Source organism: Phasianus colchicus, chromosome 16 (genome assembly GCF_987193195.1).
Source record: "Phasianus colchicus chromosome 16, bPhaCol1.hap1.1, whole genome shotgun sequence".
NCBI classification, from domain to species: Eukaryota; Metazoa; Chordata; class Aves; order Galliformes; family Phasianidae; genus Phasianus; species Phasianus colchicus.
In genome coordinates, this window is record NC_143451.1 from 9,692,874 (window position 1) to 9,714,583 (window position 21,710).

The 21,710-nt window shown below is 37.3% G+C and overlaps 1 protein-coding gene across 9 annotated transcripts in view; it reads right to left on the minus strand.

Annotated features, from left to right (window-relative positions):
* Nucleotides 1–228: 228 nt before the first annotated feature.
* Nucleotides 229–21,710, minus strand: part of RBBP6 (RB binding protein 6, ubiquitin ligase) — a 32,019-nt gene continuing 10,537 nt past the window's right edge. The window contains exons 5-18 of one of the 9 annotated variants that reach the window (XM_090151252.1): nt 17,469–17,513; nt 14,958–15,046; nt 14,741–14,837; nt 13,773–13,912; nt 12,732–12,904; nt 11,927–12,030; nt 11,218–11,558; nt 10,033–10,126; nt 9,854–9,932; nt 9,696–9,753; nt 8,092–8,457; nt 7,632–7,733; nt 4,458–6,206; nt 231–3,465 (exon numbers count right to left, since the gene is read on the minus strand). In XM_090151252.1, the coding sequence (XP_090007378.1) occupies nt 1,389–3,465; nt 4,458–6,206; nt 7,632–7,733; nt 8,092–8,457; nt 9,696–9,753; nt 9,854–9,932; nt 10,033–10,126; nt 11,218–11,558; nt 11,927–12,030; nt 12,732–12,904; nt 13,773–13,912; nt 14,741–14,837; nt 14,958–15,046; nt 17,469–17,513 (5,514 nt within the window). In that variant the 3' untranslated portion in view covers nt 231–1,388. Of the gene's footprint in view, nt 3,466–4,457; nt 6,207–7,631; nt 7,734–8,091; nt 8,458–9,695; nt 9,754–9,853; nt 9,951–10,032; nt 10,127–11,217; nt 11,559–11,926; nt 12,031–12,731; nt 12,905–13,772; nt 13,913–14,740; nt 14,838–14,957; nt 15,047–17,468; nt 17,514–21,710 lie in introns of all 9 variants that reach the window. The other 8 variants (XM_031607008.2, XM_090151254.1, XM_090151253.1 and 5 more) reach the window with 8 other exon arrangements.

The window sequence follows — 21,710 nt, forward strand, 5'->3', positions numbered from 1 at the left end:
CTTTATTTTTCTTCTGGAATGTAAATATTTGGGTGGCTTCCTCTGAACGCCTGCTTCACCTTGCGCAGAAAACACTTGAAATCCACCAAGAATGCCTTGGCATGCACAGGTGCAAAGCACTAATTCTGGTTTGTTACTGTTCTAACCATCAGAAGGAAAGGATGCTCCATATCTAAGCTGAGTCACTCGACTGAAAAGCAAAAGGAAGAATGATTTTACTGTCTTTGTACTACTAAATATCCTAGCAATAGTTCCTACATAAGTCATTTTTTGTACCACCTCCACAAAGCAGGAAGCCCTGAAATGCTGCTTCAGTTGTAGCACACAGAACTCTTTTGGGACAAACCCCACGAACAGCAGGGGGCTTTCACCACCAAACTCAGTTGTTTCTGGGACATTATGAGAATCTAAAGCAGAACTCTGCCTCTCTAATGGCTTTTCTTGTTCTGCCAAACTCATTCACTGAACCCGACGTTTAATGGCAATGTGCCATGTTGAGTCACTGTATGAAAATGTGAATCATCAAACAAAGTTGTATCAAGACCAAACATACTGGTGATCAGCATCCTTGTCAGAGGACATATAGATTACAGCATAGCTTAAAATATAGGTGCCTATTTTTGCCGACAAATAGCAGAGAGTTCTAAACAAACAGAGCTGAAGTGTGGCAGCTTCACACAGAGCATTGTTTTTAAACAGTACCAGCTGTTACTATCAGCTGTACTGTGGGACTGCACACCTTCTGAAATATAACAACGTGAGAAAAGGGCACCTCCTGGCAGTACTTCATCACATTGCATCTGTTCAAAGATCTGAAGTTCAGCCAGCCATTGTGAACCTAAACGCACTGACACACAGTTTTCCATACACTTAAGCCACCAGCAAGCAGCCAGCAGCTTTTGTTGGATGCTCTTTTCCCTGCTTACGTTCAGCTGCCAACTAGAAATCTCATCACACCGAATAAAGTTTACTGAAAACTTTTTATTGTAATCAAAAAGTGACATAACAGGGCTGTAATGTATTCTGCAAATCATTCTGCTGATATTTTATAACTGATACCAGCTTCTTCTGCCAGGCAATTAAAAAAAAAAGTCAAATGTGAAAATTTTCACAGTACAGTAAACTCCACCCAAACTAATTAACGGTGGTGAAAAATAAGACGCCCCAGCAAAACCTTTCATGTTACATGGTCACAACTCACAATTCTGTACAAAATGTTCACTTTTATAAAGCTCTGATGTAAAAATCAAATAATCAAGCAGCAATATTTTAAGTGCAGCACAGGGTCTTTCATGTCATTATTTACAACGCTTGAATTCGTTTACATTTTAACAAAATTTAATACAGATGACTTAGGAATTAAGTCAATTTTTTTCCTATCTGTCATTCTATATGGTGACAGATTTAACTTTTTGGTCATCTTTCTCTTTATCTTTGCTCTTCTTCGATTTTTTCTTCTTGTGTTTGTGTTTTTGGCTTTTCTCCAATTCTGGTTCATTTTCAGTGTGTTTCTTATGCTTCTTGTGTTTTTTGTGTTTCTTGTGCTTCTTTTTCTCTTTCTTCTTCTTCTTCTTCTTGCTGTCTTGACTCTCTCCTGAGCTGGCACTGCTACTGTGGCTTCGAGTCTGACTCTCAGCAGGGCTTTGACTACGACTGCGGCTAACACTGGGGCTGCTCTGGCTTTGACTTCTGCTTGCTTCAGGCTGGCTAACCGTGGCAGGAGCTGCTGTATCCTGTTTAACCTTGTCAACAGCTTTTTCTTTCTGTTCTTTAGAATTTTTTCCTACAGTTTCTTCATCTTTTGCAGATACGTTACTTTCACTGTCACTTTCATTGTAGTCTGGTACAAAAGCAGCCTCATCAGTTTCTCGAGTTGGATCAGAAGAGAGCCGTGAGGGGTTGCTTACCTGAGGCTTAGTCTTGACACCAGTTTTATCATTTTGTCCAGTCATGTTTTCTTTGTCATTTTTTGCATCTGGTGATTCTTGTATTGAAGATGGCTTATTGCAACTTGGCTCTTTCTCTTTATTGCTCTTTATCTCAGATATATACTTGTCCTTGTCCTCCTTCTCCTTTTCCCTCTCTTTTTCCTTTTCCTTTTCCCTCTCCTTTTCCTTTTCTTTTTCCTTTTCCCTCTCCTTTTCTTTTTCCTTTTCCCTCTCTTTTTCTTTTTCCTTCTCCTTCTCCCTCTCCTTTTCCTTTTCTTTTTCCTTTTCCCTCTCTTTTTCTTTTTCCTTCTCCCTTTCCTTTTCCCTCTCCTTTTCCTTTTCTTTCTCTTTTTCTTTCTCCCTCTCCTTTTCCCTCTCCTTCTCCTTCTCTTTCTCCCTCTCCTTTTCCTTTTCTCTCTCCCTTTCCTTTTCCCTCTCCTTTTCCTTCTCCTTTTCTTTTTCCCTCTCCTTTTCCTTCTCCTTGTCTTTTTCCCTCTCCTTTTCTTTGTCCTTTTCCTTCTCCCTCTCCCTCTCCCTTTCCTTTTCCTTCTCCCTCTCCTTTTCCTTTTCTTTTTCCTTCTCCTTTTCCTTCTCTTTTTCTTTTTCCTTCTCCTTTTCCCTCTCCTTTTCTTTTTCCTTCTCCTTACCTGAATTTTTATCTAGAGGTTTGTGTTCCTCTAATGAACGCTTGGAATCATGAGCAGTTTTGTGATCTGATTGCTTTCGGTCACGTGAAGGGCTGTAGCTGCTTCTTTTGGAATCTCCAGCACCCTTTTTGGAGGGCTCTGCTCGTTCATCTCTTGGTTTACTTTTTTGTCCTGATGTAGACTCTCTGTTTCGTGAAGGAGAGTCTTTTCTCCTTGCTAATTCACTTTTTTCATCTCTACGCTTGGAACTAGAATGCTCTCTGTTGCCATCATGGTCAGATTTTTTGTCTCGATTAGGAGTAAAATCCTTAGCAGTGGATCCACGGCCAGCATCATGTTTCTCTGAAGATCTGCTGTCTTTGGAAGATTGAGAAATATTTTTTCCATTTCCTTGTTCAGTTGCACGTTCTGAGTGGTCTTTTTCTGGCTGAATGCTGCTCTTCCTCTTTTCAGAAGTGTCCTTGTCTGACAGAGAATGATCCCGCTCTTTGGTTTTCCCTTTTTCATTCAATACTGAACTTTTTGAACCTTTTACATCATGCTGAGAGCTTTCATAACTCACCTCTTTTGTAGTTTTCTGTATTTTCTCCAAAGGCTCCATTTCTTTCTCATTGTGTTTTATGGGATTTGGTGGCTTAGCACTCACATTTTTTACAACACTAGCAGGTTTTCCTATGTTTGAAGATGGCTGGGTAGATTTAATGTCTTCCTCTTCAGACTCAAAGTCATCTTTATCCCACTTTGACTGAGGGACCTGGATCATAATAATGACATCTTCAGCAGGAGCAGTTATATCATTATTATATTCCTCCATTGTCTTAATGACAGTCCGCTTTGTATCTGTCTTTTCTTCAGGCTTTCTAACAGGGCTCCCTCCAGTAGAACTGGTGCTAAGAAGAAAAATATCATAAATTAACAAAATGGTAGAGATGCATGCACAGCTGTCTTTTGCAATATTTTATAAAATGACCTCTGCTTCACTTGTAAAACTCCAGTACTTTTCAAAAGATGATCAACTAAGGGGACAGCCAAGATGAAGGATGAGTCCGTTGACTAAGATTATGAGCAACCAATTAGTGTCTTCCTACTATGCATTTAATTAACAAAGACACAAGATCATCGATGCTTCCTCCCTGGAAGCATTCAAAACCAGGCTGGATGGGGCTGTGAGCAACCTGGTCTAGAGGAGGGTGATCCTGTCTATAACTGGGAGGTTGGAACTAAATGATCTTAAAGAATCTCTTCCAACCCAAACCATTCTGTGATACTATGAGCAGATCAGGAATCGTCTGATCAGGTAATTCCTTGATGTCCTACTTCTATCTGTGGTAGACAAATTAGATATACCATCTTGTTTTAACAAGCAAGCAAGCAATTAAGGAGCAATTATGTGCTCAAAGCAGTATAGGCAACCAAATTGCTATTTCTGCAAATTATAATTTTATGTCATACTAGCAAAAAAAAGTCACTTGCAATTGCAAGTACCTTGCAATTTTAAAAATACAAAATGCTGCATGATACAGACATATCTGTTATCTTTGTCCTTGGTATTAAGCAGGATTTGAGGGAAGACATGGAGAGGACACCACAAAGACTCAATATGTAGCTGTATTCAAAAGGCTAATTCTTAAGAGGGGAAAGAAGTCCCAGAAGTAAGGGTCAAACATCACCCATTAACTGAACTTACCAGCTTTCTGTTCAGACTGCTTGTTTGCTGCAACAAAATTTCATTTGTACAGTTTAGCAGATAACCTCACTATTCTCACAGACTATTCAAATACTCACTGAGTACGGATTTAGCTTCTTTCATCAGTTATCATAAAGATTTTAAATTTTAGAGGGAGAGAATGGAGAAAATGGAGGAAAAGAAATGATGAAGTACCTGGTATAATCTACAAGAGTTGAACTAGATCCATCAGCTGCTGTTACTTTTCTTCTCACTTTTCCTTTCACTTTTTCTTGTTTAACTTTGCTGCTGCTTGGCTCAACTTTCTCAACAGGTTCTTTCACGGGTGGCACATTTTCTCCACTCACAATCTTTTTGCCAGTTTCTCGGTTAAGTTTAATCTTTTTTGCAGGAGTGATAAGAAAACCAGATTTATCTTTTTCTGGAGTTCTCTCTCCTTTCTCACCATCAGGTTCAGTTTTCCCTTTTGGTGATGTTTTTGATTCAGCAGTTTCTGGCTTTGAGGCCTTTACAGAAGCTGCTTCGTGTTCTTTATCAGCCTTTTCATCTGCTTTTCTTTTCCTTTTTTCAGTTTTTCCATCAGAAGATTTGCTTTTTTCAACTGCTTTTTTTGACTTGTCCTCTTTGCTGGAGGGCTTTTCTGACTTCAGTTCTTTTGGATGGTCCTTCTTTGCCTTTTCTTCCTTGGCTGGCCTGGCTTCTGGGTGATCTTTTGCCACTTTTGGATGAACTTTCCGTGGCGTACCAAGAGCTTTCTCATCCTTTTGAGAGGAAGATGCTTTAACACTGTCTGTCTTTGGCAACTCCTCCTTTGCTTTTTTCAAAAGAGGTTCCATTCGAGGAGATTTCTCACGATCAGTGTCCACCTTCTCTTGGGAAGCTTTAGCTGGTTTTGTTACACTGTCTTTCTTCGGAGGAGCAGCCACTTCTGCTTTCCGTTTTGTCTTATCAGTTTTTGCTTTTGGCTTATCCTTGTCTTTTTTCTCTTTTTCAGACACTGGTTTGAAAGCTATAGAATCTGCTTCCATAGGTTCATCTCTCACAGGGGTGGCATCATCTCTACTCGGGAGCATGAACAGAGAGTCTGATTTAATGTCCTCTGCTGTACCTGGTTCCCTTGTTTTTTTCGTACTTTCTAACAACTCAGCATTGGGAAATCCTTCATTCTCATCCCCTTTTCTTCTCTTCCTGTGTTTTTTATGTTTATTTCCTTTGCCATCTCCCAGGGGATTTTCCACCTCCTTCTCTTTTGATTTTGCAGGATCTTTTATACCATGGCCCTCTCTTCCTGAAAGCTTTTCAGGGAAATTTCCAGCTATATTACGATTTCTATGGCTCTGCCCACCAGCATAATCCTCCCTACGTCCCCGAGCATATGGCGAATTTTCTCTTCTAGTTCCAGGTGGACCAAATCTATCTGGAGAAAAGTTCTCCCTGTTTACTGGAGGTCGAGGTTGGGCTCCAACAGCATAGTCCTTGTAGAACTTTTCATACCATTCTCTGTAGTTCCTTTCCCATTCTCTGTATCTTTCCTTTTCAAATGGATCTCTAAAGTCAATAGATCTGCCATAGTAAGCTTTCATATCATATGGTGGAACTTCTCTGTATCTATTAAAATACTCCCTTTCTCCTTCCCCTTGAGGTATAGTCCGTTTAGTGGGAGACTGGCCTCTAAACACTGGAGACCTAGACCGTGAATGGTATCTTCTGTATGGGGGTGACCTTGACCTTGAACGATGATAACCATGTGACCTTGACCTAGAACGATAATTACGACTCTTCCCTTTGCCTCTTCTTGGGTATGGAGGTGAACGTGAGTAGGAACGAGAATGGGAACGACTAAATGACCGAGAGTAGGAACGGGAGCGCGAAGAGCCCGATCTCGACTTGGAGTAGGTATAGGAGCTTCTCGAGTAAGACGAAGCACTATAGGGAGACTTGGACCTTCAAAAAAACACAGCACAAAAGAAAAAAAAAGAAAAGAATTTAATTCAAAACAGTCACTCTCTCCCCATTTTTATTTTTATTTTTAATTTTTTTTTTTTTAATCTCCAAATGCTTATGTCAAAGCTTCTTTCAGCTGCTGGCATAATGCTACTGCAAATTGAAGAACTTGATAACGCGTAGAAGTCTTTGCTTACAAGACAAAACAGTCGCTGCTTTGTTAGTGTAAAAACATACAGGAAGGGTAAGTCTATTTCCACTTGCTTCTATCAAATTAACTACTATAGCTACTGATATACTTAAGTTGGAATATGCTGACCTCTACTGGTACATGAATGAACAATTTTTTTAGCGCTACTTAGCAACTACATGAAGTATAATTTATACTGTAATGAGACGCAAAAAGAGCAAGTCTTAATAGCTACAGTATCCTACCAAGCAATAAGAAAATATGAATTCAACTGAAGACAGTAAAGCCCAATTTTAGAATACCAGTTAATACCTAAATAAAGTAAATACCTAGTTAATTTAATTTCACTGTTTATTTGTAAATCTATACAGGACGTGTAATACTTTGTACTGCAAAGTTACATACCACAAAATTTAATCAACTCTTCTATCCAGATGTTCTAGTAAAATTCTGCATGTATCTCTAACCAAGGCTAGTGACACTATTTCAAATAAGGTCTTATCTAAAAGTAATATTATGCCGTTATTCTAAGAAATATACCTATAACATTACTAATAGATAGTTATTCAGTCTGTTGTCCAAGTGATAGTTCGAGATAGAAAGTATCAGCTACCCTGAGTATTCCCCTTGACAAGTTTTTCTTTGACTATTTTTTAAATAACTATTCCTCATTATTCTGCACATGCTCATTAGCATCACTCTTCCGCTAAAAGTCCTTCAGCAATTTAAGATTTTATTATAAAACACATCTGACCTTTTAATTCCTAAGAAAAAATTATCAATGTCAACAAGACACTAGCGCAAGGCATCAGTTTGCAGTCCAGGTTGAAATCTCTCCATGTATCCACATAAGAAACAAAAGAGGAAATGAAGACAATTTCTCTCATTTATTTCCTCCCAAGTGCTTTGAGGTAATAGCAATAATCACAATAGGGTGAGGAGAACATCCAGCTACTAAACCTACTCAGTTCTTTGCCTCCTCAAGGATGTCAGGAGGTGAAGGATGGTTACAGAAATATTTCAGTGAAAGAGACACCTGCTCCTTAAATAACTACTGCCAAATTGTAAGTCAACTGTGCTCCGCTATATCTGAGCTAGCAACCTCCAAACGAAACTCCTAACAACGCTAAGCCCTTTAATTATCCAATCCATCTAAAGATAGTGAGGTGGAGTGGACCTCCTCCTGATTCTTCTAGACAATCTGCTTCTCCATTACGGACATGTAAAGCAGTTACCTGGAAAACGAACGCCTACGCTCCTTTTGAATCTTTTTATATTCCATCAATTCCTTAGCAAAATCATTTGTAAACTCATCAAGTTTGGACTTTTTCTTTTCCCTGTTAAAATAAGTTTGACCTTTATTACAATTATAGTTGACCTTTATTACAAAAAGACATCAAGAAACAAAACATGGCCGATATGAGAAAATGTATACTGCATGCAAATGCAAAAGGCGAACATCCTATTTACGCAAAACAGTTTAGAATTCCTCTGAGTTTTAGGGAAAGTTTTAGAGTTACATTTGTCTTTAGTTTTGCACGTTTGCCATCCGCAATGAAAAAGTATATTGGAAGAAAATGCTCTATATGTAATTTTGGCTTATGTCAGATGCACTTTAGGCGTAACTGCAGTCCGATATGCTACTGAAATACAAAAAATGAAAAACACCACAATTTCACTGAGCCAAATACTTACTCCTCTTTAAGTCTCCGTTGTTCTCTGTAAAACTCCTCCCTAGATAAAGGAGGTGCTTGTGTCGTTGGGATGGTATTTGAATGAGCCGTTGGTACTGCTGTTGGTACCCAAGCTGATGACATGTTTGCAGGAGCTGGGGGATATCCTGGAGGGGGAACAGGGTACCCAGCTGATGGAGGCTGACCAGGTGGAAACTGAGGAGGAAACTGTGGTGGCGGTACCCCCGGTGGAAGAGGAAGTGCATGGGGAGGTGGAGGATACAAGGGAGGTGGAGGCACAGGCACAAAGACTGGTGCTGATGCTGGTAGTGTTGGGGCCTGAGTCCTTTGGGAACGTTCACTATGCGGGCGTCCTCGATTTGAACTTCTAAAGAAACCCAAAAACATGTGTCACTGTTTGTTACACTTTGCCCCGATTGTAAAGAGGAAAGCAAATGAAGCAGGAGCACAGTGGTGACCACATCTTGTTCTGAACTTAAGTGTTTTTCTGCCTGTCTTCTGGTCATTTCAGTCTACATTCATTTCCTGATCCTCATCCTCGCCTTCCACATCCTCACACTCCTAACAGTTCCCTCAGTCTTCTCTGCTTACACTCATCTTCATAACCACAGACGGAGGCTGCCTATGCTTAAGAGACACCAATTTCCCATGTGACAAGTGCCCACTGCTTCTCTGCCACTCCTTAAAACATCTAATATTTCATGCTTTCAATCTTCAAAGTAGTGCACAAATATTAACTAATCTTCTCTTGAACTTCTTTTAACATCTTCCACATTGGTATCCTATGTTGTTGCCTCACGATGATGCATTTGGCCTGTCCTCGTTCCTAAATTGTTATTTTCCTTATTATTGAATCTGAGATTTTACCTCATTTGTGGGATGGATGTTTGTTTTTGTTTTGATTTATCCTTAATATTTTATAAATGTAACGCATACTTAAAATTTATCTATAACAAATATTTACCAGAATGAAAGACAAAACTTAACTCTATGATTAATAAATAAAATGGACTCCTCTCTCTCCAAGTGAGAGAAAGCAGTCTGGCTGTTCGAGAGGACTGAAAAAACTCCAAAGAGTTGCAAAATAAGAGCACTGAATTTGCCAGAAATCTGTTTAACTAATATATCAACTAAGTTGCTGAAAAAAATAGTGTTGGAGATTCATGTCCATGAAATCAACTTCTTTGACCATATTCAGCCAAAGGGCTTTCCATCTGGTCTTTTAATTATATTTAATTTGAATACGTAATCACTGATTCCTCAAAAAGAGTTCATTTTTCACAGTCCTCTTCAATTATACAATGTAGCCTTCTTTTAAACAATCTTTTTGGAAGCACAGATCTCCTTTGTTAGACCTAATTCAAATAAAGCCATTTAAAAATTGATTGCCGCTCCACGATTATCTGTACATACTTTATATATATATACTTATATAATTATCTGTACTTACTTATATATATAACACTTACATAATTATCTGTACATACTTATATATATATATATACTTATAGCATTATAAATCAACTGTTGACTAAGTTATGTGCCACTGCCATACTGAAAATGTTATAAGTAATAATACATGGAATTTCTGTAGAATATACTTACAGTTCCCAACCTGGCCTGCCACCAGCTGAGCGAATTGCACCAATTCTCATTGGATGACCTTTTGGATTGGGAAGAAGAAAAGGAAAAAATTCCATTCAGTTTATCTGAAGTGTTTTTTTGTTTGTTTGTTTTTTAATTCTAAAGTTGCAGATACTTACCAGTTGTAGGAATTGATTGTCCTTGTGGGCCCAGAAGACTAGGTATTGCTGGTTGCCTTAGTACAGGAACCTGATAGCCCTTGTGAATAAACGCAAACTGTTAGAAAATAAGATTAATTAAAATACAAGAATAGGCTGAAATCGGTTAAAATACAACTATTTGTTGAAATAAAATTTACCTTCTCTTCCAACAAACTGCTGATTGCCAAAGAGGAAGATTTAGAAAGCTCAGCAGCAGTCACCAGAGCAGCAGGAGGTAAAATATCTGGATCACTAGAGAAAAAAATAACCAACAAATTTTCTTATTTAAATACACTGTTTTGAAGAGCTACTAGAAATATAAAGTTCATAGTAAGAAAAGGCTGAGTACTGTAAAAGGAAAAATAAATTAAAAAATAATCCACACCAGACTTACAAACGTGAAGTTGGCTGATTGCAAATGAAGTACTGAATTCAATTTGAACTAGAGAAAGTCCAAAGGAAAAAATGTTTTATTAAGCTAGCTGCAAATGAAAGGGTTAGAGTACTTATAACCCACACACTAAAACCCAGTTTTGGAAGATGCAAGAAGAACTTAAATTCTACTAGGACATGCTTATGTACTAGTTCATAAAGCTGCCTTAAAGGTTTCCTTTAAATTGTGACCCTTTGTTCTCAATAGTAAAGCCAAGCCTGACAGCCTTCTGGACAGAGCAGTTATTTGCATCCAAAGCTTAAAGTTGAAAGGATATAAACCCTAAACAATAGATCCTATTTTAAACATATTTTCAATCAACTCCACTGGATTGCAAACTTTGACTTTTATGTTTATAAACACTTCAAACTTACATTGTTTTACAGAACTATTACCCAAATCTGTACGAGTCAGACTACACTATGTTTTACTGAAGATGATTCTGACATCATAATAAAGATGACAGAATTATTGTAGAAAAAAGTAACGTGAAAACACCTGGTTAATTCTACCTGTAATTGACCGCATATACTCTTCATGAAAACACTATGTCCTCAGTATCAGGAAAACTAATACATGCAAAAAGTATTCATGTGATAGCTAAATGATCACTTTAGGAACTGCGCGTCATTAAATTAAAGGGCTGCTGAGGAAAAGAAATCCTGTTACAGGATTCATTCTTAATGACTGATAGGGAATCAAACAAGAAAAACTGAGAAGTTCTTAAATGAGGCACAACTCCAATGTAAAGTATCCTCATCCAAAGCAAAAACAAGCAGCAGAACTTATACAACTACTGGGAACTGCCATTAGCAATCCATACGTAAATCACCACGAAGCTTCAGAGGAAGAATCTAACTTAAGCATTTTGTTATCTTTTGCATTTGTGTTGAGCTACAGATTAACTCACCGAAAAGGTCCATCTGGCTTTTCTCCACGGAGAGACAGAGACACTGCTGGAGGGAGATCGGAGACGAGGACAGAAGATGGATTTACTGGTAATGCAGCTGCAACAGACTGACCAGGGGCCAAGGCAGCAGCAGAGTGAGAAGACAGAGAAGCTAATGGAATCATTAGTGGATCCTGCTGTCTGGAAATTGCTGGTCTCATTAGAGGCTGCAGGTTGCGTGTTATTGTTTGTCTCATTAGTGGTGGTGGAGGTGGAGGTGGTGGTGGTGGCTGCTGCTGTTGCTGCTGAATCTTACGGAGCCTTTTTGTGTACCCAGTTTCATTTTTGAAGTTGTTCACAGCCTATAGGTGGAAAAACATTTGCAAAGAAGTCATAAGAAAATTCAGCAACAAAACAAAAGCTTTCAAGGAGTAAAGCTACATGTGTAATTAATTCAGTAAATGTATTTGTACTTAGAATTCTTGACTTCAGCATTAACACTGAATTCCAAAGCAAGACAATCGTAAAAAAAAAAACAAAACTGCCTGTAGTTCATCAACTGCCACTAAAGAGCTGTTGGTTTTCTGTAGTAACAGACAGTGTACTTGAGAAGTAGATTTACCCTTACTCAACTTAGCCTTGCTGAAGGAGACAAAAATCAGTACTCTCTTCCACTTTAGCTTTTTACAATTTTTTTTTCTTACAGTTTATGTAAAAGTGATCCTATTACCTGGCGTAAGAACTTGTTGGCAATTAAAGCATCTGGAGACACATCTGTTTGATGACATGTTGGGCATGTATGTTCCTCAGATTCTAATAATGCCGTTCTGATACCTGTGAATAATTAGAACAATCAATATAATTTTTAGGCACATTGAGAAAATTTTGAAATTGTAACCATTTATAAAATCACGTGCATGATTAATGAGTGTGGTCTTGAATTGAGGGCATAAAGCTTTAAGTGTTCAATAGTATAAAAAAAAGAATTTGCAGTGAACAACTATAGCTGTTGTAATTATTATAACATTTGAAGCTGCAGAGTAGACTGCATCATGTCATTTCAGCCAGTCCTTCTTCCCATTACCTATTACAGTGAGCTGTCAACCACCCTCAAAGTAACAAATAAAACATTGCTAAAAACCGTCAGTAAGCTCAGATTCACAAATTCTTAACCTCCTCTCACTAGAAAAACTTGGGTTGAATAACTAACTATCCACTTGTTTCAGTTCATAGTAAGTCAAGACTTCTGACAGAATAGCAACACTGCATAATGAATGAAAAAGCTGGAGACAAAGTAAATGTATTCAACACCTACCACTGTAATGACCTGCACAAATAAGTACACTTCTCATACTCATCCTTCTGCAGACAACAAAAGCTTTCTGTATTTTTTCTGCCCTTTATACCTTTCTAATTAGGCTATACTCCAGCACTAAACAGAGCTGGTAACAAAACCAATTTTGTTAGCTCCTATTTCTCCCATCAGTAGATCATGTTTGATGTTCTGAATTAACAAACGTGGAAGTAATACTTACATTCATCACAGTAACTGTTTCCACAGCAGGGAATAACAACTGCATCTGTCATTATATCTTTACAAATCAGACATAACAACTCATCTGGAATAGGATCATCCTCTTCTGAGGAGGAGGATGGCTCTTCTGGCAAGAAGGGAGGCTTTTCCTTCTTTCCTATAGCATAAGCTTCCCTGAAGGGAGCGAGGAGATGGGAGGGAAAGGAAAAAGAAAATAATTTTAATGTAGGTTAAAAAAAACCCAAACTTTTCCAAGCTTCTGACTTTACCAAAGGACTTTATTACTAGCCTTGTGATTAAACCTTTTTTCTACAGCCACAACACTATCAAATGGAATGTCTATCCTTTCTGGAAAATTCTCCCAACTGTTTGTTCAACCAAGACAAGAAATTAGCCTAGACTAAAAAGATAACTGACAGTTGAAAAGCACGTGTGGCGAATCCCACCACATCAGTACCAAAGGGTAAACCAAAGTTGTAGGCTCAGGATATACTTTATCTCTGAGAAATTACATTTTCTAAATTAAAAATGTCTACTTACAGCTTCTACAAAAGAAGATCCAAACCAGAAAAACAAAAGCATTACCAAACACTTCTAAAAATGGAATACAGACAGATACTACTCTCAGAACACACTAGTATTTTCTCAGTTCAAACCAGCAAGAAAACTTCACTGCTTCACAAATGAGATCTGATAGATAGAGGGGGAGGAAATCTCAGTCCTAAAGTTATTTGTTAAACCTTTCAGGAAACCTTTGAAGCACAAACCAGGAGCAAATCAAACTTTCTCAACAGAACAATTCTGATTGTAAACACTAACAAAATGTTTTGCAGAAATATGGATTCTTAGCTTACAACTAGTTTAACCCAATTCTAGAGGGACGAACAGTGAGACCACCCTATTTTACTATGAGAAGTCATCACACTGAGTTCAAGATACAACAATGCATCCTTCCCTGCAACTACTGATGCTGAACAACCTGTTTGAATTGCCACTCGGGTCTCCTTTGCTTTTTAGTCCATCTGGAAACTCCCATACTTACGCATCAATAGTTGGTATAGCATATTTTCCAGTGTTTGTCAGCATAGCACCCTTTGTATTGGGATCTTTCACCTCCATCATGAAACTCCTGGGAATTCCTGTGCTCTTTTTAATCCTGGGTACTGACTCAAAATTTTTGTCCTGTTAAGAAAAGAAATGCAGACATTTCATCCTAAGGGCCACACTTAAATGACTTTTCAAAGAGCACTCTAACCAGTGAAAGCTTTTAATCCTCTCCTTTTCTCTGATGTAAGGGTTGCATGATTGAAATATTAATTTTCTTAAGTATAAGCCGGACGTTTCAAAGGTTTGAGCTGTATTCTGAACTTAACAGACATTCATACAACTTCCGGCTCCTCGGGGGTTAAATATATTCCAGTGGTTAAATATTCTCCAGTTCATCATTCCAGCAAGACACCAATAAGTTCCTGCTCAGAAGGAGTCTATTTCAGAGCTCTGAATCAGCCACTGCAGACTTAAATTCCTTCTATGTATGAAGGTTCGATTCATACCTACAAGTCTATGTTGAGTGACTGATGGCAAATGCTATGAATACTCAACGTGCAGATCTTCAGTTGATCAGGTCAACAGAAATATCCCCTTGCAACACAAAGTAGTAACTGCTGGCCATCATAAATTTGAAGTTCAGGGGAAAACGTCCAATTAAACTAGAGTGCATCAAAATATAAACAAAGATACACAAAGAAAGATCTGTGGGCATATTTAAAGCCTATTACCAAGGAAAATAAGGAAGTTTTATGCTTATTTTTCCATCTTTACCCTTGAAATTTCAAGGGCTTTGCAATATTGTCTTGCAATTCTGTATTTCACCCTAGGAAAAATGACTCAAAATGAATGTAGATATATTTGTTAAGTAACTAAGTTTAAATAAATAAATAAATAAATAAATAAATAAATAAATAAATAAATAAGCAACTAAACAACACCAGCAATCCACCACAGTCTTACCCCATTTGTTGGGCAGTTCTTTATATAGTGACCAGGTTTTCCACAACGAAAGCAAGTGTATGATGGTGGAGGTGGACCCAAGGGTTTCTTCATATAACTAAAAAAGTTTTTTTGGGAAAAAAAAAAAAAAAAGTATGCATGTGTATCTCTCTTTAAAGCAAACAACTCTATAATATTTTTCTGCAATCTTCAAAGATTTGATTTTATTGACACTTACTTGATTGGATCATATTCATGGCCAGACTGTGACATCATAGCTTTTATTTTATCTTCTTCGGAAGCATTGGCTTCAGCCAGATTGGCAGTCTGTTTAACAGGTAATTATTTGACACACACATTAGAAACACATTTAATTCCACACAGCCAAAGACAACACCACTCATCCAATCCTGTAAAGAGCAGCACAACTCTAGCTGAGGTTGCATGAAAACAGCTGCTTATATAAAATATATTTGTCCTGAAGATGTTCTGGGGAGTCCTTATGCCATTACATGATGTTTATGTGCCTGTTAATCTACTTGAAAAGAACATTCTTGGGCACTCAAAACCTTAGGCTCTGTTTGTACCTTACATAAAGACTTGTGTAACCAATCCAAATTTCTTCAACATAATGTGGACTGAAGCTACGTGTCAAAATAAACAAACAGAAGAAAACCCCAAACCACCACTATCTGGTATTTTAAAATTGACTTTTAGACTCCAGACTGTTTTGGAGAAGATATCCATCATACATTCAATTCAGAAATACGGTTGGCAAGTACCACTTCTTACATTTTGCAGCATTAAAAGGACACACGACTTGCTCTTGGGGAAGCTGTTTCTGCTTGCTGAAATTCTGACAGAGGAACATTAAAAGGAATCAAGTTTTTAGTAAATGCTCAGCAAGACAAATGTTAAAAAGACAAAGGAGTCTTCAGGAGAAATTTGACCACCATGTGCTGTGGAGAGTCCAAACGGCACGCCGTCCCCAACAAACTATCTTCTTCATACTAAGTGCTTTAAGCGCAAATAAAATCTGTAGGGACTTTTTTTTCCCCAGTTCACTGTATCCTTTTAACATACAAAATGTAATATAGACCTTACACAAAACTAGATCTTCAAATCATTGAAGCGAGCTGATTTTTTAAAGCAGTATTTGTTAAAATGTTTTGTTATACACTAGTCCAGATACAAGCAGGGTCTAAGGGAGTGACTGCAAATTATTTGGACCTTCAAGCACCTATCATTCAGATCAACCACTCATGTTTCTGTTTTTATATGCATTCATTCACAAAAGCAACCAACTAGTTTCAACATTTTATTAAATGGTTGTTTCACATACACAGTTTTTCTCAACATTAACAGATCGACATCTATGAAATCATTTCCATTAACATTTACAGAAAACTTTTACAAAAGCTTGCCTAATTTGTTTGAACCCAAACGGTTTACAAAACACACCCAAAAACCCACAAAACATTAGTAGGAATAGACCAAAATTCAAATATGGCATTTAATACATAGTGAAAATAAAACAGAACTGTTAACACATTGCCTCCACGCTAGGCCAGTCTGCACTGAAGAGTTTAGGGTACGTAACAGTTTGGAGCTGCCTTGTGTTCCTGTACGTTTCTGAAATACTCAGATTTTCTTGAGATCTTAAGTGTGTGTACAACACTTGGACAGTTTCTCACATTTTAGAAAAAACTTGACATGAGCTTACAGAACCAAGGACATATTTAGGGACAGCACTAATGGAGACCAATTTCTTTAGGTGGCTACATTCCAACTGGTTTTTTGGAGGGGCTTTTTTTTTTTTTGCCCAGATGGATAGAACTTATTTTCTGCAGTGGGTAAGGGAAGAATTTACCAGTGGGCAGATTTCTCTCTTGGAAGTTAACTCCAGCATTTATTGTCAGAAGAACAAACTCCAGCTACTCTGCATTAGTCCCTGCCTTCTCTGATCTTTGAATTGTGATGACTAGCAGTTTAATTGGCTAGTACTAAGCCTTTTCAAAGTGCAATCACTAGTGCTTTCCCAGACAAAGTTACACATTATTGAGCAAAGAATGCAAGCAGTTTCATAGCAAAACATGGCATTACAACAGTTTCAGAAGGTCACATCTGCTAATATGCCACACATACACATTGGTATATTCCTATAAACAATTAGGTACATTTACACAATTTACAGTCTGTGTTCAAACAAATTAGATTGTGTTGCCCACTATATATACTACAGTTTATAAAACTGTGCAACATTCAGGAATGGATCTGTATCTAGGAAGACTAGAAATTCAAAAATAGCCATGCAATTGTCCATGTGACAGAAACACTCGTTTTTTGGCTGTTGCAAAGCCCTCTGGAATGTCCATAACTTACAGCCAATTAAATTCTTCTGTAAAAATTGTGTTAGTTTCCAACGAAAAATTAACGAAACGTATGAAAAAATGGTAAACCGCTTCTGAAGTGCTTCTTCTTTGTGTCTTGAAGATGAGTAATACTGCAACATTATGTTGAGGCTGATAAGGTACTCCCCTTCCATCTTCCCAAACTGGGAACTACTCTTTACAGGATAGTATCAAAATTTACACACAGTTTAGAATTAAAATAAATACTTAAATCTTATTAAAAATTAAAGATTTTTTCAAATTACAACAGTAAGCCAACTATAGATCACAATAGAAGATTTAAAAATACGAAGCAAACACTTTTTTTTTTAATACTTGACAAGAATATATATATATACCTTCGTAAGCTGGGCCAGAGAAATAGATGCAGAAGAGTCATCAATCTGTTCACAAAAAATTAAACACATATTCAAGTTCTACAATCAAAACATGGCAACATTTAACCTCTACTGTAGTCAAAGCCTGCACTACATTGCCCGTCTCTTGAAGATGCATTTTCAACTAAATATATAGTTTGCATTTATTCAAAACAAAGTCCAAACAAATGAGAGCTTAAGGGTGTCTATATGGTTAATGAGAAGAAACAAAAACAACCAAATCCAATTGAGATCAACTTATTGCTCACAAGTACCTCAAAGTACCTTTGTCAAACATTTACAAGGGCATAGAAGTCAAACAGGTAAGGAAACTGTCAATTTTCAGTCAGAAGGGATTTTTTAAAATAATATTTACTTTTATTTGAGGAAGAAACATCATGGGGAAACTTATTATCACTGTAATTCGTAAGTTAATCACTTAATGTTTCACCGTTTATAAATGCACATGGTGAAGCTTTTGCGAACACAATGGCAGCCTACAAACTTAAAGCCAGGCCTATCAGCTCCCAGCCATGAATTATTTCTAAATGAGGAGGGGGCCAATCTCACCACACCCTACAAAACCCAAATAAAAACATCAATCCAAAGCATCAGTCACGAAAGCATCCATCAGTTCTCTGTCCAAAAAAAACCCTAACAAACAAAACCCTGATTAAATTACTGAAATAAAGGGGCTTACCATGACAGAGTAATCTTTGAAAACTGATTTCTACTACTTTATTAGAGCACGTACTATAGGAATTAGTTTGGAAAGTGTAAGAATTCAATATTTTCCTTACTATCAGACAAAAATAGTTTCCAGATAACAGCCTTGTACTAAATGCACAAAAGCAAGAAAACAAAGCATACAATAAGGAAATAATGAAAAGAACATAACAGTATTTTTCTCTATTGCAACCACTTTTCTCCCTTCCAGCTACCTACAGGATCAGCCTGAAGGAATCAGGTCTTAAGGCCTCTAGTTAATAATGGACCACAGTGCTCACTGAGATCCAAAGAGTAGCTTTCCCACTACTGGAAAGCATCCTTTTCCAGTCTCTGAATCATGCCACAAGCAGCATTAGGCTCACACCAGTAAAGCACTGCCAGAAAGACACTCAAAATTTGACTTATGTTTCAAGTTCAAAAGAATAGAAAAAAAAAATCAGCATGTAAACTGAACAGACCTCCTTGAGAGATCACTGAACTGATCAGAAAAGAGATAAATAACCCTTCCTTGAAAAATGAACTTTATTACTTAACAGAGAGGAAGAATTCAAGGCAACAGCTTAAGCAGATTGTGGAAAAAAAAATCTATCCGCAGATGAACCTTCACTCCAGTGGAACACTGGTTTTAGTTAATCACTCATTTTCTTCTCAGAAGATTTTACAATTAGTTAGGTCAAAAACAATGTCTGACTGAGTATTGAAAAGCATGACACTTCATGTGCCACTCCCTTAAACATGAAAGAAAGAGAGAGCTACATTCACTGATGGGAGGCACAACTTAGCCACTATTATTTGGATTTTTCAGGAGCAAATTAAAAATTAAGGACACTACCTAATGGGGCCTAGAAATTTGATGACACATTGAACAGTCTAGAACTGACGAGTAACAAACAAAATATTAATCAGTTCTTGTATTTTATTAGGAAGATGCATTACATGGCCTGCAGGCAACTGCCTAATTTCCTGAGGAGGTGACAATACTCCTTCCTATCAAAAGCAGCAAGCAAATAATGCAGAAAGTTTGGAAGATGGCCATCTTCGAAAGATCCTGCATTCTTGTCTATTTTTTTTTCCCATTACATTTCAGCTGAACTAGTTGTTGTCAGGCCACCCAATCAAGCAGAAACACCTCCAGGAATCCTGTGCACAGCCCTAAGGTAGTACTGCAGTAGAATTGGGGGAAAAAAACCCACAGATTTGCCAGTTAGATGTATTAACTCACAATTCTTACAGAAGACTAAACAGAAGGTAATATGAAGCAAAGAGAAAAGGGGACAGAAAACAGGGAAAAGGCTGGTCTTGCTGCTGGAATGCTAGATTTAAGTTATAGTGGTTTTCTAAGACCTGAGAACTTAGCTGAACTGCAAATTCATTGCAGCTGTATTTCATGGCACTAAAATACAAACAGAACTGTGCATTTCTGCAGCTTCTAAGGACAAATACCAAATAGAGATTCCTGCAGTTCCTGAAATACTAATGCTAAAGCAAGACAACCTACTGTCTTTATTTGGCTGTAATAACAATTGAACAACACATGTTTGGAGGTAAAGAATGACAGCTAGCATGAAAAAGAAACAATGAAAAAATAAGCTGTAAGCTTTTGTACATCCTGGGTTTTGTTTTTTTTTTTTTTTACTCATTTCAGTTTTGCTGCCTTTGCCTTACTGCTGAACAGCAATCAGTGAGCTTCCCAGTAATTTATTCCTACCACACTAAGATCCAGAACTCTACTCTTAAATATATGTGATTCTGTATTTATTGCCAATAAAAAGAGAAAAATCATTAGTCAAAGATCTGAGCTGCCTTTAGATGTGAATCTCACTGTGCTTCCAACTCTAGAAGCCCCTGACAATGCAGTGCTTTTAAAGTAATCTTTAATTTTTATATATGCATATATATATATATATATATATATATATATGCAATAGGGTTTCCACCCTCCCTATGCCTACCCAGACCTCAAATTGGGCACAGTCAGAGCAAACAACAGGGAAATGTTTTTGCTTTGTCTTCCATCTACTTTAATTAGCTGTAACTAGCACTAACCCCCCCCAACACAGTCCACACTTTTTTTTTCTTCTTTTTTTTTTTTCTTCCTTTTTTTTTTTTAAAAATCTACATTAGCTTATGGTAAGATGCTACTCAAGAATGCAATACACACATGCCAGGGAACACACAAGGCTAAAAGAATGTTAACTTTATTTATGAACATGTGGTTTGTGTTTATACACATGCTAGTAAACAAAAAGAAAAGTAACTGTTTCCAAGAAATAAAAACCCATCTGAATTAGATCAAATACTATAAACGTGGTTCACGTAAATGCATTACATTAACTACGAGGGTCACTGGCCAGTTAAGCTAACTTGAACTCACAATGAGAGGTATTTGTGTCACAAAAGGAATTCAAACCAATCAGGGATTGAATTACGGATGTCAGATTCAGACTTAAGTCTTTTTAGACCTACACACAAAAAGGTTTTGATCTGAAGTTGATTGCAAACCATTCCAAGAGAACCAGAGGCTGTATTCTTCACAGAACACAGACACATTACAGTTCATGAATTTCTAGGTTATGTTATCCTAACAACTCAGAAAGTGATCAGATCCAATGATCCAGGGTTAGTGTAATGCCTCACACCATTCTGGTGAAGAAAAAGCAGTTATACTTAAAGATGAAAAATAAAAACCACCAAGCAATAATTTTTATACTGTAAGGACTATATGGAAATTCAGAGTAATACATATTTGACCAAGTTGATCAATATTTAGGTCATCACCAATCAAGTATTTCCTTGTGTACTTATCTATATTTTAGCAACAGAGTAACAGTGTGTTTTCAAGTCTGAAGAAAAGCACTGCCCCTTCTCCAAATGTAAATTCAAAATGGTGGTATACTAAAGAGAGGCTTAACCTTTGGGAAATTAAAGCAGCATCCAGCTCTGAGGCCGCCCAAATTAAAAAATACACTACAAAGGAAAGTCCAGAAAGATGACACAGACTTCAGCCACAAATGCACCAGGCTCTAACCTTGTGCTGAAATTTGTACACCACGTTTTAGACATTTCCACTTCAACTGTTAAACTAAACTGTTTCATTAGATAAAGTGAAAAGTCCAAATGCAGAGCTTTAGAATACCACTTTGTAGCAATGATATTCAATGATACTCAAATTCAAGTCGATTTTTCAAGACATTCATGTACTCAGAGGGGCCCAAACAATATCACTTCAATTGCAGTTTTAGGAGCAAACACTCAAGTGTTTAAGGACTTGAAAAGGAATTATTTAGCTGTGCAGAAATGTCCTCAGAAAATGCACGGGATATGTTGGTTTTGGTGTTTGTTTGAACCCCCAAGTCAAAAGTAAGAAACAATACCCAGTTTAACAATAATGGTTTCTCAGTGGTTTTTGATAACATTTTCAAAAACCATTAGGCAAAAAAAGGTATTTAAAAACAAAAACTAAGTGATACAATGTGAAAATGGCAAAAAAATACA